This window comes from Mustela erminea, chromosome 17 (genome assembly GCF_009829155.1).
Source record: "Mustela erminea isolate mMusErm1 chromosome 17, mMusErm1.Pri, whole genome shotgun sequence".
Classification (NCBI taxonomy): domain Eukaryota; kingdom Metazoa; phylum Chordata; class Mammalia; order Carnivora; family Mustelidae; genus Mustela; species Mustela erminea.
In genome coordinates this window covers 60,833,215-60,859,998 of record NC_045630.1, presented here as the reverse complement: position 1 = coordinate 60,859,998, position 26,784 = coordinate 60,833,215, and the positions used below count along the sequence as shown (strand labels likewise).

General features: G+C 40.3%; 1 protein-coding gene and 1 pseudogene across 1 annotated transcript in view; one reads left to right on the top strand and one right to left on the bottom strand.

Moving 5' to 3' along the window:
* The window catches only part of TAF1A (TATA-box binding protein associated factor, RNA polymerase I subunit A), a 30,256-nt gene extending 3,472 nt beyond the window's left edge, over window positions 1-26,784 (top strand). The window contains exons 3-11 of the mRNA XM_032318389.1: window positions 3,278-3,447; window positions 7,668-7,781; window positions 12,702-12,900; window positions 18,055-18,185; window positions 19,299-19,457; window positions 20,837-20,903; window positions 21,645-21,768; window positions 23,794-23,948; window positions 26,301-26,784. Coding sequence (XP_032174280.1) covers window positions 3,278-3,447; window positions 7,668-7,781; window positions 12,702-12,900; window positions 18,055-18,185; window positions 19,299-19,457; window positions 20,837-20,903; window positions 21,645-21,768; window positions 23,794-23,948; window positions 26,301-26,413 — 1,232 coding nt within the window. The 3' untranslated portion in view covers window positions 26,414-26,784. The remainder of the gene's footprint in view (window positions 1-3,277; window positions 3,448-7,667; window positions 7,782-12,701; window positions 12,901-18,054; window positions 18,186-19,298; window positions 19,458-20,836; window positions 20,904-21,644; window positions 21,769-23,793; window positions 23,949-26,300) is intronic.
* Window positions 23,201-23,810, bottom strand: LOC116576296 (annotated as a pseudogene).

Sequence of the window (26,784 nt, the reverse complement as noted above, 5' to 3'; positions counted from 1 at the left end):
TGTCAGTCTAAATCAGATAGGTTTCAGACCAGAATTTATGTGCTTAGAAGTGTTTCATAAGTTATGGATAGCCAGTTAAACCCAAAATACTTCGTGTCTCAATGAGAAAATAATTTCAGGTAATACTGACATTGTAGTAATCAATAACCATAATAGGAAAACAAAATTGCCTAGCAATTTTTTTTCTTCCTAGTAAATATCTTTCAGGGTTCTGAAGAGTATGCCCCCTACACTAAAAACTTTGAAAGCAGGGGCCAATCTGGATTAAAACTATATGTTGAGTACCTAGAAGAATTGAGTACCTGAAATAGTACCTGATTCAAAATAGTGCTCAAAAAGTACTTGTTGAGGGCACCCGTGTGGCTCAGTCAGTTAAATGTCTGCCTTTGGCTCAGGTCTTGATTCCAGGGTCCTAGAATCGAGTTCCACATTGGGCTCCCTGCTCAGGGGAGAGCCTGTTTTTCCCTCCTCTGCCCCCCGCCCCCACCGCTTGTGCTGTCTCTCTGTCAAATAAATAAGTCCTTAAATGTATTTGTTGACTGACAAGTTTCTACGTTCTTTCAAGGGTATTAGAGATGGGTTGATGGCACTGGCTCTTTATTGTACCTCATTCCATGTCAAAATTTCTTCTCCTAGGCAGTTATTTTTGAAAGTGTATCAGCAGCAAATAGGATGATCTTTTGCTCATAAAAGAATGAAGTGAGAGATATTCCTGAGGTAACTAGGCTAAGTTGGAAGGCAGAAGGGGAAGTCCAGTTTCCAGTCTGAGTGGTGAAAACTTGAGGGGGTAGGTGGGAGCGTGGCCTGAGGTCAGTTCTCCTTCATGTGAATAAATGAGGTTTTAGAGAAGAAGTGCTCTGTCAGTTTTCCAGACTACCTCCCTGGTGTTGCTGCTGGTCCTGGGCAGCTTGTTTGTAGATCTTGCTGAATGCAGCTTCTTACTCAGAGATCTAGGGTGGCATAGTATTCTGCATTCCCGATAAGATTCCTCAGTGATCCTAAAGGCTCTTCTTTCCAGGATCACACTGAATAGCAAGCATCAGGATCCCCAGATGATGTGTTTCTATTTTGAGTTTGAGTTTGAGAAGCACTAGTGTAGAGCAATAGTCTTCAAACTTCTTTGCTCGCTTTTCCTTTTTTTTTTTTTAATTATGTATTGCCTTGCATGGTTTTAAGATGCCATCAAAAAATCATATTGAAAGTTTTATAGTTGCAAAAGATATAATTTCCAACTTAGATTGGCATTTTTAAATGAAATTAGTTTACTACTTTTACTGATATATCCAGTGGAATCTAAACAGCATAGGAATGTGATATGCCTTTCATCATCCACTTAAAAATATTTATGAAAAAGATTTTAATTGATGGAGATTTTATACTGTTTATTTTCCTTTCATACTTTCATCTTTGTGATAAAACTGTATATCTACATTTAATTATTTTTTTGTTAATATTCTGTAAGGCTTTAAATATTAAAATTCATTTTAATGAATTTTAAGGCTTTAAGATTAAATTCATCTGGAGTGGCACATCATAATTAGTAATTATACACAGCTGATGAAAAATAACGTAAGTATTAAAGGTTGTATTAAAATACTCTCTCTCAGGAGCGCCTGGGTGACTCAGTCTGTCCATCCGACTTTGGCTCAGGTCGTGATCTTGGCATTCGTGGGATTGAGCCCCAAGTCTGGCTCCCTGCTCAGTGGGGAGTCGGGTTCCCCCTCTGCCAACTCCACCCCACTCTTTCTTGCTCTGTCTTGAAAATGTAAATAAAATCTTTAAAAACATTATCTCTCAAATAAATAAATAAAATCTAAAAGTTGTTGGGGGGTTGGTGGTGCCTGGGTTGCTTATTCGGTTAGGCGTCTGCTTTGGCTTGGGTCGTGATCCCAGGCTCTGGGATCAGCCCTGCATTGGGCTTCTGCTCAAGTGAGGAGCTTGCTTCTCCCATCTTCCTCTGCTGCTCCCCCTGCTTATGGGCACATTCTCTCTCTCTCTCCCTCTTAAATAAATTCTAAAAATAAATAAAAGTTGTGTTAAAATTTGAAAGTAAATTTTAATTTCTTTTTCAGTTTGTTAAATACGGTGGCCCCTTTTTTCCAATTATTTCATAAATCTGTGAAAGAATATTATGTACTTCCAGAATGAGAAAAGATTTTAGGGGCACCAGGATGGCTTAGTGGGTTGAGCCTCTGCCTTCGGCTCAGGTCATGATCCTAGGGTCCTGGGATCGAGCCCCACATCTGGCTCTCTGCTTAGCAGAGAGCCTGCTTCCCCTTCTCTCTCTGCCTGCCTCTCTGCCTACTTGTGATCTGTCAAATAAATAAATAAAAATCTTAAAAAAAAAAAAAAGAGGAAACGATTTGGCTTAAATTCTCCTTTGTTTTCATTGATATAATTTTGAGAAGTCTTAGTTACATAAGTAAGTAGATGGCACTAGATAGAGTGTAATTACAGCAATGTATCAGGTTTTGGAATTCTTGAAACACTGATGAAGAAATTGCATAGTGCTCTATTAAAAAGAATTATTAGATCCTTTCACTTTTTTTTTTTATAAAAAGATTTATTTATTTACTTGAGTGTGAGAGAGAGAGCACCAGCTGGGAAAGGGGAGGTAGGAGAGAGAGAATCCCAAGCCCACTCCCTGCGGAGCTCAGAGCTGGATGTGGGAGTTTTGTTTCAAGTGAAGCTAGCTTTGATACGAGGGATGGGCTGGGTTCAGTAAAAACTACTGTTCCACTTGTTAAAACTTCTGCTTATCAGGGTGCCTGGGTGGTTTAGTGGGTTAAGCAAATGCCTTCAGCTCAGGTCATGATTTTGGGGTCCAGGAATCGAGCCCCACATCAGGTTCTCTGCTCAGCGGGGAGTCTGCTTCTCCCTCTCCCTCTGCCCTTCGCCCTTGCTTGTGTGCGTGTGCTCTCACTCTTTGCCAAATAACTAAATAAATTTTGGGGGGGAAGAAAAGACTACTAGAAATAACAAAGGAAAGAACTCTGTTAAAAAAAAAAAATGAGGGGCGCCTGGGTGGCTCAGTGGGTTAAAGCCTCTGCCTTCGGCTCGGGTCATGGTCCCAGGGTTCTGGGATCGAGCCCCGCATCGGGCTCTCTGTTCAGCAGGGAGCCTGCTTCCTCCCCTCTCTCTGCCTGCCTCTCTGCCTACTTGTGATCTCTGTCTGTCAAAGAAAGAAAGAAAGAAAGAAACCTACTTATCCGAAATCAGTTTTTTAAACTTGAATTGGGATCACTGTGGGTAAAGACTCTTCTCTTTTTAATCATAGCAACCGGAGGAAAAAAGGAGAAGGATTTTGCCCAGACAACAAGTGCTTGTTTGAGTTTCATCCAGGAAGCACTGCTGAAGCACCAGTGGCAGCAAGCTGCCGAGTACATGCACAGTTACCTCCAGATCCTGGAGGACTCGGACAGCCACAAGAGGCAGGCCGCTCCCGAGGTAAGTGACTAAGGGACGCGCAAGTCTGCCAGAGGCCATCACAGACCCGGGGCCTTTCTGCCTGCACAGCTCCGTCCTGAAGAGCCTTTGCAGGATCTCAAATTGATTTTTCTTAAAAGTTACTTAAAGTAGTTTTGGGTGGAGAGTTTGTATTGGGACGTTGTTTCTCGCACTTCTTTTTACTTACTAGGCTTTTAAAGGCTACTCAGAATAGTTTGAACTCTCAGATTCCCCACCCTTCCTTCTTCCTTCCTTCCAGTATTCTTCCTTCTTTCCCTGTGTCATTATTTTCCCCTCTCTGTGGGATGATGGTCCCTATCCTACAGACGTGGTATTTCTGCCATCTTAAAGTTGTCTCTTGATGCTCCGCTTCCTTCACAGGTGTGCCCCGGTTTTCCACTTCTGCTTTCAGCAAAACTCCTTGAAAGAATGTGTGTACTGGTTCGCTCTAAACCCTCTCCAGTTAGGCTCCCCCAGCAGCCAGCATCATCATTTCTATCACATTATCTTGTCAAGGTCAACAGTGCCCAGTTCTCATTGCTCGTATAACCTGCTCTGTCAGCAGGATTTGAGACAGTAGATTGCTCCCTCCTGCGTGATAAACTGTCTTCATCCGGCTACCAGGACTCTGCAGTCTCTCTCCGTTTTTTCTCGCCTCACTGGCCTTCTTGGCCTCCTGTGAAGTCTCCTCTTCTCCCTGGCCTTTGGACTTGTGAGTTCCCTGGAACTCAGTCCTTTGTCCTCTTCTTTATCTGAACTCACTCCTGATGAGCTCATTCAGTTTCATGGCCTTAAATTTAGTCTCTATGATAGATGAGTCCCATTTGTGTATCTGTGGCCTGGACATCTTTTCGTGTCTGCCTTCCTGTTTCCAGCTGTCTATTCCCCATCACCACTCGGATCTCTAACAGCCCTATCACCCTAACATCTCTAAAATGATCTGTTCTTCACCATCAAACCTAATTTTCCTCATCGGAGGTGATGGTTATTTTATGTATCTAATCACTGAGGCCAGACTCTGAAGTTCTCTTTCTTTCATACCCCATATCCAAACTGTGAAAAAATCCTGTTGGCTCCACATTCAGAATTCAGTCTGAGGGGCACCTAAGTGGCTCAGTTGGTTAAGTGTCTGACTTCGGTTCAGGTCATGATTCCGGGGACCTGGGATTCAGCCCCCATGTCAGGCTCCCTGACTCTGCTTGTCCCTTTCCCTCTGCCCCTCCCCGACTCATGGGCTTTCGTGCATGCTCTCTCTCTCAAATAAATAAAATCTTAAAAAAAAAATTCAGTCTGAATACTACCCAACACCTACATTGCCTCACATTGATCCAAGCCACTGTCCATCCCCTCACTTAGATGACTGCTTGCCCTCCTGCAACCCCGAGTCTTTTTTCAACATGGTGACCAGGGTGATCCTTTACCAAAAAAATTTTATAATTAACACACCATGCAGTTCACATACTTAAATTGTACAATTCAGTATTTTTTCACGTATCCATGGAGATGTGCAGCCTTTACCACCGTCTAAATTTCAGACATTTTTGCTCCCCGCCCCCAGAACAACCCTGTGCCTACTTGCAGTCACTTGCTGTTCTACGCCTCCTTACCCCACTCCCCAGCCCTTGGCGTGCACTAATCTACTTGATACTCTGGATATTCCACGGAAGTGGAATGTTTTCAATTTTAGCCCTAATTGCAGTATATATTAGTACTTCATTCCTTTTTTTTTTTTTTTTTTTTTAGCTTAATTCTGAGAGAGCAAGAGAGTGAGCACGTTCAAGGGGAAATGGCGGAGGGGGGAAGAAGACGGACATGCAGACTCAGGGCTCAGCACAGAGCCCAGTGCACGGCTCGATCTCATGACCCTGAGATCATAACCTGAGTGGAAATTGGGTTGGACGTTCCACTGACTGAGCCACCCAGGCACCCTGTACTTCATTCCTTTTTTTATTGCAAAGTAATATTCCATCACGCTTTATGTATTGCTTTATCAGTTGTTAGGCACTTGGGTTGTTTGCACTTTGGGTTATTATGAATAATGCTGCTATGAACAATTTGTGTACGTGTTTTTGTTAGGAATATTTGTTGAAATTTCTCTTGGGTATGTTCCTAGGAGTGGAGGGCTGGTCATATGGTGACTTTGTTTAACCTCTTAAGGTTACCAGACTGTTTTCCAAAGTAGCTGCACCATTTTACATTCCCCCCAGCAGTCTGTGAGGGTCCCTATTTCTGCACATCCTTGCCAACTTTTGTTGTTGTTTGTCTTTTTGATGATAGCTGTCCTAGTGATTGTGGAGTGGTATCTCATTGTGGTTTTGATCTGTATTTCCCCAGTGACTCAGGATGCAGCATGATCCTTTTAAAACATAGGTCAGGTCAGGTCACTTTTGTGCTGAAAACTACAGTGACTTCCCATTTCACTCAGAGTAACAGCCGATGTCCTCACGACTGCCTGCAAGTTCCGTATGGTCTGTATGGTCTTTCCCCCTTTGACCTCTCTAACCTCTCTAACCTCATTTCCTATTACTCAGAGACTTGTTTGGTTTTTTCCTCCAGCCTCACCAGCTCCTGGTTCTTGCTTGAACGGGGCCGTATGTACTTTTGCTGGATTGCCTTTGCCTTACTTTGAAAGGTCTTTCTTCAGATGTCACTTTGATATCCATCAAGTCTCATTTTCACTGAGGCCTGCCGTGACTGTTTAAAATGGCAACTCCGTGCCACGCCCCTCCACTTGCCAGCTGTCTCTCCTGATCCCCTTTGCCTGCTCCGTTCTTTTCCCGCAGTACTTGCAATTTAATTATTCTGTTTCTTGGTTATGGCCTGTCTCTCTACAGTAGAATGTAAATGTCATGAGGGGAGGGGTCTAGAACAGGGCTTGACGTATACACTTTTAAATTTGTTCAGTAAAATACAGTTTATCCATAAATAACTTAACATGAATATCTCAAGTAGCTTTTACTAATATAGTAAACATTACACCACTTAGATATTTAGTAGAGCCAAAAAAAAATCTGATCAAAGAAAATTTAACTATTGGTTGAAAATTTAGTTTATGGACAAAGCTATGTGCCTCCATAAAACACTGGACAAGTTATGTTCTTTCTGTTGAAAATCTGTGTTATAAAATGAAGGATTTTAATCATTGGTTTTCAGACACTTGTCTGCATCTTTAATTAAACACTTTATTTATTTATTTGAGAGAAAAAGGGATAGAGATGAATGGGGGGTGGGCCAGAGGGAGAGGGAGAAGTAGACTCTCGGCTGCGTGCTGGGCCCCACAGGGGGCTCCATCCCATGGCCCCAAGATCACAGCCTGAGCCAAAGTCAGCCACTTACCCAGCTGAGCCACGTTAAGTGGCCCTGTCTGCCTCTTCCTGAGTTAGCTGGGGCTTTTGTTGAAAATACAGATTCTTGGGGCACCTGGGTGGCTCAGTTGGTTGAGTACCTGCCTTTGGCTCAGATCATGATCCCAAAGTCCTGGGATGGAGCCCACATCAGGCTCCCTGCTGAGCAGGGAGTCTGCTTCTTCTGCTTCCTCTTCCCCGCCTCCCTGCCTTGCATGCATGCTCCCCTTAATAAATAAATAAAATCTTTTTTTAAAAAATGAAATACTTTAAATTGGGGTAAGAGAAACAGAGACTCAGTTCCATTAAAAAGAAAAGCTCCAAGTTCTGTCACTGCCATTTTGGTGCTTTGGGGAGAAAATATATTTTATTAAAATTTGACTGTAGCTGATAACAAATTTTAAGTTGGAGTTCTAAATATAGATAAAATATAGTCAAGAGTTAACGAGCTTGATGGATCTCAGGAAACATCTAGTCTGTTGCTCTCATTTTGTGGATAATGAAGATGAGACCAAGAGAGTGGAGAAGCCAGTGTTAATAGAAACCAAGTTTTCTGCCTTAAATATTCTTGCCCTCATACTAATTAAAAATTCTCTCTTCAGTATGGGTCTTAACTTCTTACCTTCTCTAGACTACAAACTTTCAAATTGCACTAGTATAGCCATCTGCTCTTTTAATTTAATGGATGGAAGAAGCTTTACCACATAAGATATAATAGTTTTACTGGGTGAAATGAGAAACAGCAAAATGTTGACAGTAGTGGTATCCAGGGAAATGAATTACTGGTTGTAAGCAGAGAAAAATATAGCATTATTAGACAGAAATTTTTTTAAGGCAAGGATTTTACAATTTCATTCGTAATTTCTGTTTTGACAGATTATTTGGAAGCTTGGAAGTGAAATTCTATTTTATCATCCCAAAAGCAACATGGAGACTTTCAATACCTTTGCAGACAGGATGAAAAACATTGGGGTCATGAATTACTTAAAGGTGAGGTTGGGGGAACCAGGTGGTGGCTTTAGAGAGGGCACGGGTTGCATGGAGCACTGGGTGTGGTGCAAAAACAATGAATACTGTTATGCTGAAAATAAATTAAAAAAAAAAAAGTAAAAAAAAATTAAAAAATAGTTAAAAAAAAAGTGAGAATGCAGGTTTTGTGAATTAACATTTGCAGTGTTCATTTTTTAAAGAAATTGTTTGGGGCGCCTGGGTGGCTCAGTGGATTAAGCCGCTGCCTTCGGCTCAGGTCATGATCTCAGGGTCCTGGGATCGAGTCCCGCATCGGGCTCTCTGCTCAGCAGGGAGCCTGCTTCCCTCTCTCTCTCTCTGCCTGCCTCTCCGACTACTTGTGATTTCTCTCTGTCAAATAAATAAATAAAATCTTTAAAAAAAAAAAATAATAATAAATAAATAAATAAATAAATAAATTGTTTGTCTCAGTAATAAGGTAGGGGATAACGTCAAAGGTATGGAAAAGGGTAGGACACCTGGAAAGATAAAAGAGGATGAAAGGAAGCGTTGGGAAAACCATTGCTTCTCCGTTTCCTGCTACATACCTTGTTCTCTGAGAGAAAATACCTTCTCTTTGTATATCTGTGGGGGCCAAAACCAGTCCTTGAACAATGGCGCTCATGCTTTATTATGGTGATGGGCCAAATCCTAACCTTTCAGCTTTAGTCATTTCGTCATTTGCTTATTAAGTCATTCTCTAGGAATTGGTGCTTTTGGAAAAAGGAAAGAGCGAAAACAAATTGGGAATTTGAATGTGTGGGAAAGGGTTTTTCCCCAGCCTCATGAAGATAATAATCTACATATAACATTGTGTGAGTTTGAGACTTACAGTGTGATGATTTGACCCATGGTTTTTTGTTTTTGTTTTTGTTTTTTAGATTTATTTATTTATTTATTTGGCAGAGAGAGAGAGAGATCACAAGTAGGCAGAGAGGCAGGCAGAGAGAGAGGGGGAAGCAGGCTCTCTGCTCAGCAGAGAGCCCGATGCGGGGCTCGATCTCAGGACCCGGAGATCATAACCCGAGCCAAAGGCAGAGGCCTAACCCACTGAGCCACCCGGGTGCCCCAACCCATGTTTTTATTGTTAAACGTTTACTGCATAAGGTTAGTTAACACATCCTTCACCTCACATAGTACCATTTTTTGTCGTTGCTATGGTGAGAACATTAAAGCTCTACGCTCATAGCAACATTAAAGTATTCGATCCAGTGTTACGATGGTGGTTACCATCCCATTCATTAGATCCCTGGAATGTATTCATCTTCTCACTGAAAGTTTGTACCCTTTGACTTACATCTCACCATGTCCTCCACCCCCCCAGCCACCATTCTACTCCCTTTGAGTTTGATGGTTTTAGATTCCACATGTAAGTGGTGAAACCACACAGTATTTGTGTTTTCTCTGACTTATTTCACTTGACATACTGCCCTCAGAGTCCATCCACCACATGTTAACCAAAAATGGCAGGATTTTCTTCCTTTTTTTTTTTTAACTGAATAATAATCCATTGTGCATATGTATTTATGTAGACATATATGTTATTTTATGTATTCATCTGTGAGATGGACACATAGCTGTTTCCATGTCTTGGCTATTGTGAATAACACTACAGTGAGCGTGGGAGTACGGAAATCTCTTAAGATAGTGATTTCATTCCTTTTGGATATAGACCCAGAAGTGGAATTGCTGGATCATATGCAGTTCTACTTTTAGTTTTTTTGAGAAACCTCTATCCTGTTTTCCATAGTGGCTATATTTATATTCTTATCAATAGGGTACATGGGTTCCATTTTCTCCACATTTTAGGCAGCATTTGTTATCTCTCGTTTTGGTAATAGCCATTCTGATAAATGTAAGATGATAGCTCCTTCTGTTTTTGATTTGCATTTCCCTAATGGCTGGTGATGTTGAACACCTTTTTATGTACTTGTTGACCAATTGTGTGTCTTTGGAGAAATGTCTATTCAAGTCCTCTGCCCATTTTTGTAATTGGATGTTTAAAATAAATGTGTATGTGTGTGTGTATATATATATATATTTATTTATATTTATAGATATATTTAGGTTTTATTTATTTATCTCTACACTCATCATAGAGTTCGAACTCACAACCCTGAGATCAAGAGTCGTATACCCCACTGACTGAGCCAGCCAGGCACTCCTGGGTTTTTTTTGCTATGGAATTGTATGAGTTCTTATTTATTTTGGATACTAACCCCATGTCAGTTATGTGACTTGCAGGTATTTTCTCCCAGTCCATAAACCACCTTTTCATTTTGTTGATTGAGTCTCTTGCCGTACAGAAACCTTTTAGGTTAATACAGTCCCTTATGTTAATTTTTGCTTTTGTTGCTTGTGGTTTTGGTGTCATAACCAAAAAAAAAATAATTGCTGGGACTGATGTCAGGGACCTTTTTTCCTCTGTTTTCTTCGTGGAGTTTTATGGTTTCATGTCTTAACATTTAAGTCTTTAATTGATTTTGAGTTAGTTTTTGTGAGTACTATAAGAGAGAGGACCAATTTCATTATTCTGAGAGTGTCCCATTTTCCCATCACCTTTTATTGAAGAGACCATCTTTGCTCTCAAGTATTCTTGGCTTCCTTGTCAAATATTAGTTGACCATAAATATGTGGTTTTATTTCTGAGTTTTTTATTCTGTTCAGTTAGTCCATATGTTTGTTTTTATGCAAGCACCATACCACTTTAATTACTGTAGCTTTATAATATAGTTTGAACTAGGAAGTGTGACGCCTCCAGCTTTGTTCTTTCTCAGGATTGCTTTGGCTATTTGGGGTCTTTGTGGTTCCATACAAATTTTAGGATTTTTTCCCCCCTGTTTTTGTGAAAATGCCACTGGAATGTTGACAGGATTACATTGGCTTCATAGATGGCTTTGGGTAGTATGAACATTTTAGCAATATTAACTCTCATTCCATTCATAAAAATGTGTTAATATTCCTAATGTGTAGGTGGAACTTCCTCTCCAGATTTTTTTTTTAATTAAAATCTGATCCAAAAACATTGAGGTGTTTCCAGACTGTTAGATACCTCCCTCTTTGTAGTATATATTTGACTGAAAGAGTACTTTTTTCAATAAAGCTTTAAAATGCTTTGCTTTTTATTTTTTTTTTCAATATCTCTAAATAAAGTTATTGAAACACAGCCATACCCATTCACTTTGTTGTCACAGCTGCTTTTAGCATGACAGATGACAGAGTGGAGTAATTGTGACCGAGACCATATGGCCTGCAAAACCTAAAATATTTACTCTGTGGTTCTTTGTTTTGTTTTGATTTTTCCTTCTTTCTAATTTTTTTATTGCAGTAAAATATGTAAACACATATTTTATACATACCATACATAAATAACATATTATCATATTTTATAACATATTTTATGTTATAACATTTTAACCAGTGTAAGTATACAGGTCAGTGGCATTAATGACATTCACAGTGTTGTACAACCATTACCAGCATTTCCAAAACTTTGTCATCGTCCCCAATGTAAACCCTGTACCCATTAAGCAATTACTCCCCATTCCATCTTACATAATAGGAGGGTCAAATTTTAACTAAATTATTGGTTGGGTTCTTTTAAACCCATAGAATCGATTCAGTTGAAGTGAAGAAACCTGAAAGAAACCTATTTCACACTCCAGAGTTTGAGGGTGATAATTAGGATAGGCAGTAAAACATTTCTTGTTAATAATTTAAGAAAACCACTTACTGCTATCTTCCAGATAATGTGCTAGACGTAGACCTTGCCGCAGAGGGAGAGAGGGAGACAGCCATGTACATGGAATAAATTACTCGTATCAGAGTAGAAACGCCAGATACAGTGAGAAGGCAAAGGAGGGGAATGGTCAGCTCTCTGGAATTGGGGGGTGCTGGGAGTAAATGAGTAGGGGAGTCAGGGAAGGAAGTGACGCTTCAGAAGAGGCTGAAAAAGTGAGTGGGTGTTCCCTGGGAGTATTGGGGAGAGGATGGGTGGGAATGGCACGGTTGACGAGAATGGCAAGGTTTGCTAGCCCTGAGTCCAGTGCTTTGGTTACTCTAAAAGTCACTGGGTAGAAGCCACGGGAAGTCGGCTGGGCCCTCTGTGTCATTCCCAAGGAGCTTAGGTTTTATTCTGTAGGCAGTGGGAGCCATTGAGGGGTTTTACGCAAATGAGATTTCTTTGGCAGCCACATGGAAGTGGATTGTAGTGGGGGCAGGAGTGGAGAGACCAGCTGAGAAATCATTGCGATAGTTTGTGATGAAGGCCTTGACCTCTGACACGTCTCACGTGATTAACTGCACTTCCCATTATTCCCCTCTTTAGTGTCCTCCCTACCTGGGATGCTCATCCTTGGTGTATTTATTCTTAGGGTTTCTGGATCAGGCACTGACTTTTCCATCTGAACCAATGCCATTCTTTAATGCTCCTTCTTAAGATGTTTTCTCTAAGCTTGTATGACATGTATAGAATAATCCTGCTATGGACCAAAGTAGGTACTAGGTGGTATGCAAATATCTTATTTAATTCTCATAACAGCCCTCTGAAGGGTTAATAATTGTTCCGTGTAACCCATCAGACTCACAAAGGGCAAATAACATACTCAGCTTTATGTAGCTTTAGGTAGCAGCTGAACCAGGAGTATCTGTCTTGAAAGCCCCTGTTTGTTTTACTAGATCACACTGTCTTCTGTGAGTGTATATAATTTAGCTCATTTCCATAGTGTTAATTATTTCATGTATCTTTTCTCTTTGCTGAATTGACATTTTTGATGACAGAGACAATGTCGTTACATCATCTGTGTGCTACCAGGGTCTTAGCCTAGCTTCTGTATTCACTGAGTTTTTGGATTAATGGCTATCTAATGACTTGTTTGTCTGGGCTTTTTCTTACAAATGCAGATCTCCTTACAACATGCTTTATACCTTGTGCATCATGGAATGCTTGAAGATGCAAACAGAAATCTCAGTCACGCAGAGACATGGAGATACGGTGAAAAGTCGTCTTCCCAGGAAGTGTTAATCAACCTTATTCAGGCATATAAAGGGCTTTTGCAGTATTATACTTGGTCTAAAAAGAAGTTGGAATTGTCTACACTTGGTAAGTGAAGAGGAATGTACTTGTGTCGATGACACTGAATCACAGGGACAGTCAAGATATTGACAGTCCAGGTACTTTTTTTTTAACTTAAATTCAATTAATTAACATATAGTGTATCACCCAGTTATCCTCTTCCCTCACCCGCCTCCCCTCCAGCAACCCTGTTTGAACAAACTGAAACGAGTTTGTTTCCTATGATTAAAAGTCTCTTACAGTTTGTCTCCCTCTCTGATTTCATCTTGTTTTGTTTTTCCTTCCCTTCCCCTATTATCTTCTGTTTTGTTTCTTAGATTCCATACATATGATAATTGTGTTTCAATGATTGACTTATTTCTCTTAGCATAGTTCATCCGCGTCATTGCAAATGGCAAGATAATCATTTTTGATGGCTGCATAGTATTCCATTGTGTATATATATCTTCTTTATCCATTCATCTGTTGATGGACATCTGGGCTCTTTCCATAGTTTGGCTATAGTGGACATTGCTGCTGTAAACACTGAGGTGCAGGTGCCCCTGCAGATCACTACATCTGTATCTTGGGGTAGATACTTAGTAGTGTGATTGCTGGGTCATAAGGAAGCTCTATTTTCAACTTCTTGAGGAACCTCCATGCTGTTTTCCAGAATGGCTGTGCCAGCTTACATTCCCACCAACAGGGTAGTAGGGTTCCCCTTTCTCCATATCCTCACCAACATCTGTTGTTCCCTGACTTGTTAATTTGAGCCATTCTGACTGGTGTGAGGTGGTATGTGTTGTGGTTTTGATTTGTATTTCCCTGATTCCAAGTGACGTGGAGCACTTTTTCATGTGTCTGTTGGCCATCGGGATATCTTCTTTGGAGAAATGTCAGTTCATGTCCTCTGCCCATTTCTTGATTGGATTATTTGTTCTTTGGGTATTGAGTTTGATAAGTTCTTTATAGATTTTGGATTTTATCCCTTTATCTGACAAGTCATTTACAAATATCTTCTCCCATTTTGTTGGTTGTCTTTTGGTTTTGTCAACTGTCGGCTGCACAAAAGCTTTTTATCTTGAAAGTCCCAGGAGTTATTTTGCCTGTTTCCTTGCTTTGACGATGTTTCTAGGAAGAAGGTGCTGGAGCTGAGGCCACAGAGGTTACTGCTTGTGTTTTCCTCTATGATTTTTTCTTTTTTTTTTAAGATTTTATTTATTTATTTGACAGACAGAGATCACACGTAGGCAGAGAGGCTGATGCAGGGCCCGATCCCAGGACCCTGAGACCATGACCTGAGCTGAAGGCAGAGGCTTAACGTACTGAGCCACCCAGGTGCCCATCCTCTAAGATTTTGATGGATTCCTTTCTCATATTTTTGTCTTTCATCCATTTCGAGTCTATTTTTGTGTATGGTGTAAGGAAGTGGTCTAGTTTTATTCTTATGCATGTTTAAATATAAACACCATCTGTTGAACAGACTGTCTTTTTTCCATTGGATGCTCTTTCCTGCTTTGTTGGAGATTAGTTGACCATAGAGTTGAGGGTCCATTTCTGGGTTCTCCATTCTGTTCTATTGATCTCTGTGTCTGTTTTTGTGACAATAACATACTGTCTTGATTACAGCTTTGTAATAGAGCCTTAAGTCCAGAATTGGGATGCCACCAGCTTTGGTTTTTGTTTTTTTGTTTGTTTGTTTGTTTTTTCAACATTCCTCTGGCTATTTGGGGTCCTTTCTAGTTCCATACAAAATTTTAGGATTATTTGTTCCAGCTCTGTGAAAAAAGTCGATGATATTTTGATAGGGATTGAAGGATTTGCATTGAATGTATAGATTGCTATCGTTAGCATAGACATTTTAATAATATTTGTTCTTCCAGTCCATGAACATGGGATGTTTTTCCATATCTTTTTGTCTTCCTCAATTTCTTTCATGAATGGTCTATAGTTTCTGAGCACAGATCCTTTGCCTCTTCGGTTAGGTTTATTCCTAGGTATCTTACAGTTTTTGGTGCAGTTGTAAATGGGATCGACTCCTTAATTACACTTTCTTCTCTCCTGTTGTTAGTGTATAGAAATGCAACTGACTTCTGTGCATTGAATTTATATCCTGCCACTTTGCTGAATTCCTGTACAAGTTCTAGCAATTTTGGGGTGGAGTCTTTTGGGTTTTCCACATAGAGTATCACATCATCTGCCAAGAGTGACAGTTTGACTAGTTTGCTGATTCAGATGCCTTTTATTTCCTTTTTTTGTCTGATTGCTGAGGCTAGCACCTCTAGTACTATGTTGAATAGCAGTGGTGGTAGTGGACAAGGGACCCTCGGGATCCTAAGGAGTAACCTCATGCCCCCACTCTGAGGCCTGGTTCTTCCCAGATACCGCAAAGAGCACACATTTCTATTGATGTAAACTTCCTTGATCATCCTTTATAATATTTCTGTTTTTATCAAACTTTTCAGACAAAAATTAGATGTTTCATAAATTAAGTCCATGACCATCTTAGATTTATTGATTTTTAAAATATTTAAGATTACTAATTTTTCCAGTAGACATTATTGCTTATAATAACTATTTCTTCCTGTGTGTTTAGAATGGAGTTTAGTTTGTTTTAAAGATGTTTGTTTATTCATTTTTAAGTAATCTCTACACTCAGTGTGGGACTTGAACCCACGATCCTGAGGTCAAGAGTTGCAGGCTTTTCTAACTGAGCCAGCCAGGCGCCCTGGTTGTATAATATTATTCATTAGAATAATATGTTTAGAGAATAGGGCAAGGTAAAGTTGTTTTAGTTCTGTACAAAGGTCATAACAGATAGTTTTCTTGATTGACCACACCAAGAACTGGCTGTGTGTCCTTTCTTCTCCAATGGAGTTCCCTTTCTCTTACTTCCAGTGGTAGTGGTGTCCTTTCCTCTCCACAGATTCATGTTCAGTTCTCTGCATCTTCCTTCCCTTGTATAGTTTTTCTCCAAAGCTTCTCTAGAATTAACCCTTTTAATTTTCTCATCCCCCATCCCAATCTCACTTCCCGCATACATTGGCTCATGTGTTCCTTACTATTCTTCTGTGATAAGCAGTATTTCCTTTGTGTCATGGATGTGTAGGTTCCCGAATCTTAAAAATTCTTCCCCTCTTTCTGAGTAGGATCTCTTCTGGGACAATTCTGAAATACTGTCTTCATCATGATAAGCTTGCCTCCCCATCTGGAATGCCATCTGCCCTGCAGGGCTCATTAGACCTGTCATTCCAGTGCCACACCCTCATGTGTTAGCTGCACGTTCAATGTATATTGATCAGATCTTTACCACTTGCTCTTTAATTAATTGTCCTAAGTTTTTTCATACCTGTTTTATGCTGTCTCTCTTCTTCTAGGCTAATCAGTCTTCTGAGGTCACGTATGTATCTTCTGTCTTTTGTTAACCTTGCCATAACTCCTGGTATACTATTTCTTTTAAAAAAGGCTTGTTGAGGGGCACCTGGGTGGCTCAGTGGGGTAAGCCTCTGCCTTCAGCTCAGGTCATGATCTCAGGGATCATGGAATCAAGCCCCACATCCGGCTCTGCTCAGCGGGGAGCCTGCTTCCCCCCTGTCTCTCTGCCTGCCTCTCTGCCTACTTGTGATCTCTCTCTCTCTCTCTCTCTGTCAAATAAATAAATAAAATCTTCAACAAAAATAAAAATAAATTAAAAAGGCTTGTTGATATTAATTGATGAGATGAATTTTAAAGTCAATATTTACCTTTTTCTTATACCCAGTTGGGTAGAACTCAAGTAAACATAGATTAAAGCAATTGGAACACGGCATTTACACTGGTGGGTGATTCAGTACCTTTCGGCAGCTGACACTTTGTTCTGTAGCAAGAAGAGATACAGATAGGATAATAGTCTGGAGCTCTTAACATGATCTTTAACCCTGAATATCTGTTTAATTAAAAAAAAAAAAAAAGGCTAGGACTAGTTCTGTATAGCCAAACTCATGAGAACATAACACATGAAAATGTATGTTTAGTGTTGGTTTGGGATTTGTCTCAATTGCTTTGGCCTGTCCTGGTTGGGTGTGATGCACTTGCTGTCCTGGTTGGGTTTGACCCTTCCACGGTAAATTCATACTCAACTCTTCTGACTTAGGTTTGCTTTTTTTTCTTCTAAATTTTCTTTTCATAAAGTAGGTAGGTAATTTCTTACCTACTTTCCCTTTCTCACCATATTTCCAAGTCCATATTGATATTTACTTAGTTGGTCCTCTGGGAAGAGAATACCAGTGCCTTTTGGAGGGAGGGGAGAGCTGTTTTTTTGCCCAAAAAGTGGCCAAAAATCAAAAGTATTTTGTTTCTATAACTGTTTCTTTTGAAGGACTAACTTTCCTTAATTTAAACCTTTAAGATTGAAATAAAACCTGCAGAAAAAGTGTTTAAAACAAATGCGTGATTGGGTGCCTGAGTGTCTCGGTTGGGCATCTGCCTTCGGCTCAGGTCATGATCCCAGAGTCTTGGGACCAAGACCCGTGTTGGACTCCTTGTTCAGTGGGGAGTCTGCTTCTCCATCTCCCTCTGCCTGCCACTTCCCCTGCTTTTGCTCTCTCTTTCTTTCTCTGTCAAATAAATAAATAAAATCTTAAAAAAAAAAAAAAACCCAAAACCAAATGCATGATAAAATGAATAATTTAAAACAAGTATCTGGGGGTGCCTGGGTGGCTTAGTGGGTTAAGCCTCTGCCTTCGGCTCAGGTCATGACCTTAGGATCCTGGGATCGAGCCCCGCACCGGGATTTCTGCTCAGCAGGAAGCCTGCTTCCCCCTCTCTCTCTGCCTCCCTCTCTGCTTACTTGTGATCTCTCTCCGTCAAATAAATAAATAAAATCTTTAAAAATAATAATAATAAAATAAAACAAGTATCTGCGTAGCTACCACCTAGATTCATTCTTAAAGTTCCCCATGTGTGCACTTCCTCCCATTCTGTCTTTTGAGGGGGTAGGGGGCAGGGAGAGTTTGTGAAGAATTAGTATTATTCTTTAAATGTTTAATATTTAATAATAATAAATAATTTAAATATAAATTATTCTTTAAAATTCTTTCTTAGAATCTACTAGCAAAGCCATCAGGGCCTGAACTTTTCTTGTGGATAGTTTATTGATTGCTATTACTATGAACAAAGCCCTCAGTACTGAATGACTTTTAAGAATCTGTTGTCTCTGGACAGATGAAGATGATTACGCTTACAACGCAGCGTCCCAGAGCATGCTCAACCACAGCTGCAAGACATCTGTAAACCTTGGTGCATTGATTCAAACTCCTGGAGTTTGGGACCCTTTTGTGAAGAGTTATGTAGAGGCCAGTAGCCGTCTCATAAACTTCTATTAGTGTCATTGTGTCATGAGCCTTATTGTTATTGATCTGACGGTGACTAAGTGGAGGAAATTGTTTTAAAAAAAAGAGGGGTGCCTGGCTGGCTCAGCCAGTGGACACGCAACTCTTGATCTCCAGGTTGTGAATTTGAGCCCTGCGTTGGGTATAGAGATTCCTTAAAACAAAACCTTAAAATAGATAAAGAAAAATTTGTAAAAATTAAAAAGAGAGAATATGTCTCTTTTTGGGCTGAAGAATTTTTATTTTACTAATATACTGTAAATGTTACTTTTTTCCCCCCCCCTTCATCACTGGATAATGTGTCATGGTCAAATATTTATAAAATAAATAGCAATATAGTTTGTAAATGTTAAATTTGTATTACTCTTAACTGAAGTTAGAAGAAAAGCAGAGAGATCCTTTACGATTTGGTGGGATAGAGAAGACCAGGGGACAAAAATCTGAATGTGGGTCACAATATGTGGGATGGATGAAGACTAATGGCTTTTAGGACGTTTATTAGGGCGCCACGCCATGTCCTCTCGAAGTCAGTGTGAAAGGACAGGGAGCCTCGGCATGGGCACTAGGAATAAATCTTCAAGGTAACTGGCTTTTTGAGAGTTTCTGGATGCTAACATGGTAATTATTTTGTCAAAAGATGATCTCTGAAACCACATGCCGCATAGGGGTGGGAACGAAAGGAAAGGAATTGTAGTTCTCCCGTGTTCCCTTTGTGGCTGAAGTTATGTCGGGCACTGAGGTTAGTTGCATCATACGGTCTTTCTCAGTTGGTCGTATGCCCTCCTAGGAAGACTTTTTTCTGATAGGAATAGTTCCCAGCTTGAACTTGCTGCATTTTTCAGTAACAAAAATGTGATAAGGGAGGACGTGGGAACCCACATAGGCCTTTGGTGTAAGTGATCTGTATTCCATAGAGATCATGACGTACGTTGGTGAGAGCAACCAATGACATTACTGTTTTTCCTGTTCATCATTTTAATTAATTTTTGTTCCCATCAATAGAGTTAAGTTATGCATTATCTTTCATACAGCTGTCTTACAGGATTTAGCTAAGACATTTTAACTTATTTTATATAGATGCTGGAATTCTATGGGGATCGAGATGGAGCCCGAGAGGTGCTCACCAGTTACGCCTATGATGAGAAGTTCCCATCAAATCCAAATGCTCATGTCTACTTATATAACTTTCTGAAGAGAGAAAAGGCACCAAGAGAGAAACTGATAAGTGTGCTTAAGGTATAAAATGTTTATTTCAATGTTCGAACATGATTGGGGATCTACTTTAAAACATCCTGGGGTGCCCGGCTCACTCAGTCAGTGGAGCATGCAACTCTTGATCTCAGGGTCATGAATTTGAGCCCCATGTTGGGTGTAGAGATTGAGAAGAAAAAAAAAAAAGTAAATTTTGAAACATCGTTAGGTCATGCTTTCCAGCTCTGAAATTCTAGCACTCCTAGCAAATGATTGTGTGTGCCCTGAGGTGGACATGTGAGGCTTGGGTGACCCTCCACTGCCATTCCCCCACTACTCTCTCCAAGTTAGGCTGAGGGCAAAGGATCAGTATTTTGGAAACCCTTTGTCAACCTTTCGGGAAAATTCTGCTTTGATACTTTTTGAAAATCAGCTTTATTGAAATTTAATTTACATACAGTAAAACACTTATTTTAAGTATACACTTGAATGTATTAAAAACAATTTATTGGGGCGCCTGGGTATCTCAGTGGGTTAAAGCCTCTGCCTTCGGCAGGGTCCTGGGATCGAGCCCCTCATCGGGCTTTCGGTTCAGTGGGGAGCCTATGTCCTCCACTCTCTCTGCCTGCCTCTCTGCCTACTTGTCATCTCTCTCTCTCTCTGTCAAATAAATAAAATCTTAAAACAAAACAATACTATTCACATATTTATGTATAGAAAGAGAGAGGGGGTGGGGGAGAGAGAATCTTTCATTGTGTGGCGTGTAATGTGGGTTCAATCTCATAACCCTGAGATCATGACCTGAGTTGAAATCAGTAGTCAGACACTTAGCCAGGGGGACCCCAAGAATAATTCTTACCTTTCAGTCTTTTATTTATTTATTTGTTTTTTTTTCTTTTTTTAAAGATTTTCTTTATTTGACAGAGTACAAGCAGGGGAAGTGGCAGGGAGAGGAAGAAGCAGGCTCCTGCTGAGCCGAGAGCCCAGTGTGGGGTTCAGTCCCAGGACCCTGGGATCATGACCTGAGCTGTAGGCAGACGCTTAACCCACTGAGCCACCCAGGTGCTGCCAGTCTTCTTTTAAAAAATACAGGGGCGCCTGGGTGGCTCAGTGGGTTAAGGCCTCTGCCTTCGGCTCGGGTCATGATCGAGCCCCACATCAGGCTCTCTGCTCAGCGGGGAGCCTGCTTCCTCCTCTCTCTCTGCCTGCCTCTCTGCCTACTTGTGATCTCTCTCTGTCAAATAAATAAAAATTAAAAAAAAAAAATACATTAGCTGGGACACCTGGCTGATTCAGTCAGTAGAGTGTGTGACTCTTGATCTTGGGGTTGTGAGTTCGAGCCCACATTGAGTGTAGAGGTTGCTTAAAAGTAAAGAAATGCCTTTGTAATATATACAAATTACAAGATTATTTTTTTCTTTCAGATTTTGTATCAGATTGTACCATCTCATAAATTGATGTTAGAATTCCATAGATTACTGGGAAAGTCAGGTAAATAGTTTTTGTTTTGTATCTCTTTGTGCAGACAAGCTATAGACTAGCAAACTAGGGTCGGTGGGCCAAATTCACCCCCACCTATTTTTGTAAATCAAGTTCTCTTGGAGCACTTTTGTGTTGTCTATGACTTTTGTACTACAACAGCAGAGTTGTGTAGTTGTGTAGTTGTGACAAAGACCATACAGCTCACAAAGCTTAAATATTTACTGTTTGTCCCTTTATAAGAAAAGTATGCTGACTTCTGCTGTAGAATATTAGGTAATAGCACAAGATAAATGGCTTTAATTTTTATAATTCACCTTGTTTTAATCTTTACTGCATTTCAGCTCGGTATAGAAAAGCACATACTTCTTCATAGAAGGAAGTCGGCTTAAGTCCAGTAGGTACTGGGGCTATGTCAGTCCCTCATCTATTAGAAGAGAGGGCAGGTTCTTTGAATAGTGTCCTCCCTCAGTGGAATGTAGCCCATTTAGAAATCAGATCCACCACTCTGACTTCATTAGCTGGAACTAAATTAGTGAATTTTTCAGTAATTTACTGAGGAGTATGAATTTCAAAATACTGAAAGAGATAAGAATTCAGTAATTTACTGGAGAGTATGAGCATAACGAATTATTTTAAACTGCTAACCAAACTAGAAGGCTTACAACTTAGTAGTATTTTATCACCCAAATATATATTTTTAGCCTTGTGCACCTCAATACCTTGTGTAAATTCTAATTGTGCCCATTACAGAAAAAGAAGACCACCGTAAACTGGGATTAGAGGTCATATTTGGAGTCTTAGATTTTGCTGGATGCACTAAAAATATAACTGCTTGGAAATACTTGGCAAAATATCTGAGACAGATTTTAATGGGGTAAGTAAAAGACACAGTGTTTATTATTGGATCAGATCAGTAAAATTTCCCAGTATTTTAGCTGATACCTTTTACTGTTTAAAGTTCTTTGCTTATGTTTTTTGATTTCTTGAACCATGTCTTTAGCTGTTCTGAGTACATCAGAAGCAAGAAAATACATTCCCAAGTGAAACATAAAAAATACTGTCAAGATATTTTATGCTGTCAAAAAAAGTACCATACCTTACCACTGCGGTATTGGGGAAGATGTACGTTTTCAAGTTGGAAATGTTGGCAAACAGTGGTCACCCCCACTCTTCACCGGACTCGTCATGAAGCTCTTGGTGATCTGTGTCATCATCTTGTAAAATCTCATAGGAAGCAGCTTCTCTCCCAGCTGTTTTTCAGTAATTTTCAGTGGGGCTTTGCAGGCCTCATAAGATCATCATAGGTTATGTTCATTCAGCAAATATTTGTTAAGTCCACTGTGAGCTGGATATCTGAAACTACACCTGTGATCATGAGGTCATTAGTGCCACATTTCAAGTGAAAACAGGAGTGGTCCTAGTCATTTTTACTTCGTGAGAGGAAGGGGTTAACTTTGTGATAACGTTAAGGTTCATTTGTTTATCATATCCATTTCAGTTGGTTAGAATCTTTAGCATCGATGGGAACTTGTGTCAGGCTGCAGATATGACTTGACCTTGGAGACAGAAGAGGGCTGATTATAAAGTGTTTTTGGTGTGATAACTGTAAACCACTTTTCACATCTACAGCAGCATAAAACCCCCCAATTAACCACAAGATTTGTGAAGGCAAAGAAGTGTACTATTCATTTTTTTAAACCTCTAGAAGTTCTGCCACAGGGGACACATGGGTGCTAATAAATATTTGCTCAATTAATTTATTGACAAACACTTAGCATTGTCTGGGTTCAACTGTCAAACCTGTGTGTTCACATATTTGTATAATAATGGCATCTTAATTTGAGTAGTAATTTGTAACATACAAAGTCAGGTTTTATAGTTATTTTTAAGTAATAATCATCATAGCTAACATTCATTGAACATTTAGGAAGTACCAGACAATATGCAAAGGTCTTTATATGAGACCACTATACTCCTGGGCCAGTTTAATGACAGTGCTTTGAGATGGGGACCATTAATAGCTTCGTGGAAATTGAGGCTCAGAGAGATTAAGCAAACTTGCCCAGGATCACATAGTAATGGGAGATTGGAGATTCAGATCCAGGATTTTGAGTTCAGGGTGTGTGCTGTTAACCGTTGCGTATACCAAACTGGCTATTTAATTAAATGGAAAGCAGAAATCAAAGAGAACTAAAAAGGATTTGCTTTCATGCATGTGCTATACCATGGATGGCCGCACTAGAACGTACTTTGAGAACATCTTCCTTGTCATCTTTCCACAGACTTGTGTGTGTGTGTGTGTGACTGGGAAAATAACTATTTTCTTTGGGGGTGTGGACAGATTCCAATCTCAGAATTTCTGGAATTCCTTCTTGGTGCCAGGGGCCTTTATGACTTGGAGCACGTTGAACCACACAGTCTTTCCCAAGGGCTGGCACTTGCCCACTGTGACCATGTCACCAATCTGGACATCCCTGAAGTGGGGGGACAGGTACATGAACATGTTCTTGTGGTGTTTCTTGAAGAAGTACTTTTGGATGTAGTGGAGGTAGTCTTAGCAGATGACAGTGGTCTTCTCAGCTTCATCTTGGTCAGTCACCACACCAGCCAGGATCTGCCCGTGGATAGGGACATTTGTCAGTGTAGGTGTCCTCAGTGGCCTCCTCGGACGTCTTGACTGATGTTGTTGTAGTATGACGGGCGCTTCTCCTTGCCTGTTGCTCCAAGTAGGACCCCCTTCTCATTTTGAGAGATGGTTGGCTGCTTTGGTAGGCAGCCTCAGTCTGAGTGTCCACCATCTTCCCAGCTGCGTGACAAAAGGGCTTTCTTATGTTCAAATTCCGGCAGTATGGTCCACCCCCCATCACTGACCTTCCCGTTTGACATTTTTCTTTTCTAGGAATCACCTTGCCTGGGTTCAAGAAGAGTGGAACTCCAGGAAAAACTGGTGGCCAGACTTTCACTTCAGCTCCTTTTGGGCAAAAAGCGACTGGAAAGAGGATAAAACATTGGCTTGTGAGAAAGCTTTGGTAGCTGGAATATTGTTAGGAAAAGGTACGAAGGTTTGTTTTCTTCTTATCTAGGCATAGCTTTTGGATGATTTTGAAATTACAAAGTGTGACCATTCATTCGTGCCACAGGTTACTGGGTATAGTGCCCAAGGACATTAGAGGCTGGAGAAATAACTGGGGATTGGGAAAATGGATGCTGAGTTGGAGCCAGCTGATGTGCTAGTCGCGACCGTCTGTGAACTAGAAGCAGCGATTTCATCTTGTTAATTGTGGTGGTTGGTTTTTATGCTGTAACTTGAGTATCTTTAGGGGCCAGTTAAGATAGAGGATGCGGACTGTTTTCACAGCAACTGACATTGTCTACCTTACAGTATTAGAAAGAGAAGAATATTCTCTGGAGATTTCATTGTTGTATAATTTCTGTTATAGTTAGTTGTCTGTTCCTACAAGGATGAAACATTTTTCCCTATAAAAAAATTATACCTCCTGTAACTTATTTAAAAATCCTCTTAAAAGAAAGGGAAATTGATCTTATCTCTGTGGTCTGTCTTGACTGTGAAAACTCTTACTGCTTTTTGCCACTGCCCGGTGAGGACAGAGGTGGGACCGCGGCTGGGTCTGTCCAGAGATGAAGCGAACGTCTCCGTGTTCCTGAGTAAGCGGGCTGGTGCTGGAGAATTCGGAGTGTCCTAAAGAGCATCTTCAGCTTGGCTTTAGATATGGTGGATACTATTTTGGAGTTAGTATTCTCAGTGAGTGTTTCAGATGGTTACTAAGGTTAATAAAGTGCCAGTTTCTCAGAGGAAAGGGACAAATAAAAGTGAAAGCAATCCTAAGATTTCTGAACACACACCAAGGAACAGAAATGTGATTCAGACTGTGATTTCCTACTTCCTTATGAGCATAGAGGCATCTAGTACAGATACCTAAAGGCGTCTGTGTTTGAGCAGAGTCTGAAAACATGGGCTGGTTTTCCAGTTCTGTCATCTTGCCCTGTCACTTAGGTCAGTGAACCTTTGGGAGCCTTCTCTGAGGGGGCTTTGTTAACACCTGTCCTTGATGCTTCCAGGATGGTTGCGAGCATCAGGTGAGCGTCACATCGAAGTGCTTGAGAAATTCAGAAGCACTGTCTGAACATTAGGCATAACCATGCCTGAAAAGGGGTCCATCTCTTGTTTCGGGCCTTAGTGTTGGGCTTCAGTCAGTCTGGTCAGGAGTTGAGCTGGTTCTGCTCATTATATCACAGGATTCAAATTCTGGTCATGGTCTGCCTTTGTTCCATGCTTAAGAGTCGGGTGTGGGAGCTGCCTGTCTTCCCGTCTCTGCTAAGGCGAGCCAGGCTGTGTCCCCTCGACTCCATGTCTGCTGGCTCCTGAGGAGATAGGAGTTTACTGTAGTTGATTTGGCTTTTTCTCTGTGTTAGGGTGGGAGCAAAATTCTTTCCATCTTTCAGTATTCTAGATAGAAGCAGAGGTCTGTGTCCAAAGTATTTTGTTTTTGCTGAAGTGGTAGGTGTATTTAGAAATACAGGTTATTAACACCACCGACGCCGCTGCTTCCCAGCTAACAAAATAGTAGTCATTCTGGCACACTGTTTTCAGGGACGATAAAATGGTTACTGGAGGTGCAATATGTTTCCTAGCAACTTCCCAGAGATGATGGTTGGATTAGATACATGCTGAGACTATGATGAAATTAGTTTTTCTTAGGTGATTTATGGTCTCACTCATTTATCAAATTAAAAAAAAAAAAAACCCTGTAATATCTAGTTTACAGTTTTTTAACAGAGATTTGATTCATGTCTGAAATATTTAACCAGTGATCTGCTTAGCACTGTAAGACTGTGACAAGCACGTAGAAGAACTTGTCATAAGCACGAGGCCCCTTTCTCAGAGTTGCACAGTCACCGCCCCCCTGCTCACTGGGCGCTGGACTAGCCCAGTTCTGATCTCTTCGAACCCGTGAGTTCATCCTAATCCTTCACCTCAGGGTTTGCTTACAGAGAACTTTCTTACTGTTACAGATGCCTCTTGGGCTGTTGTTCAAGCTAACCTTGAAAGGGAAGCGATTGTAATTTGCTTGGGGAGGAGGCATATTCAATACATGAGTATGTGATAATACACATATCACCTTAACTAGGGTTTGGGAGGCAGGGTGGAAAGCCAGATGAAGTGTGCGCTTGAATTATGACGGGTCGGAAACATTTCCGTATGTAGGAAGCATACATTTCCCCGGCGACGGCTCTCAGGATGTGCTTATACTGGTAAACCTCATACAGATTCCCCCATTTTCATAATCATTACTGTGTCAGAGCTGAAGCAACATTTTTTAAAATGTAGAAATATATTTGAAGCATTGGTAAGTATTAAAACTCTTTGTTTATTTTGTTTTTTAGGTTGCAGATATTTTCGGTTTATTTCCAAACAAGATGATGAAGTCTTAAGGAAAAAAATTAAGCGGATAAAGAAGTCAGTGGAAAATCACAGTATTGTAAATCCAGGACTCTGATGTTGAATACTAGTTATTTCAGATGAGGAGCTACAGAATAGTAGCTCAGTGGGTAATTGCTGAATGTATTATTTATCTGGTGTTTCTAGGAGGAGAGTTTATATGGCTGCCAAAAACTTATTTTTATATTTTTCTGTATTTTTTTATTATAATTATATGTAAAGAAACAGTCTCAGTGCCTTTGTTCTTTGTAAGTACATATTTTTCCTTGTTTATACTGTGAAGTATAATATTTATAATGGAATAATCTCCATATAAGAAATATATTTGTTTAATGTATAGAGAGTACAGCTGTAGAGCAGTGACTGCCATTTGCGAATAATGTGCTTCTGACTATTGTGTAATAAACACAACTTGTATTGTTAAGTGAA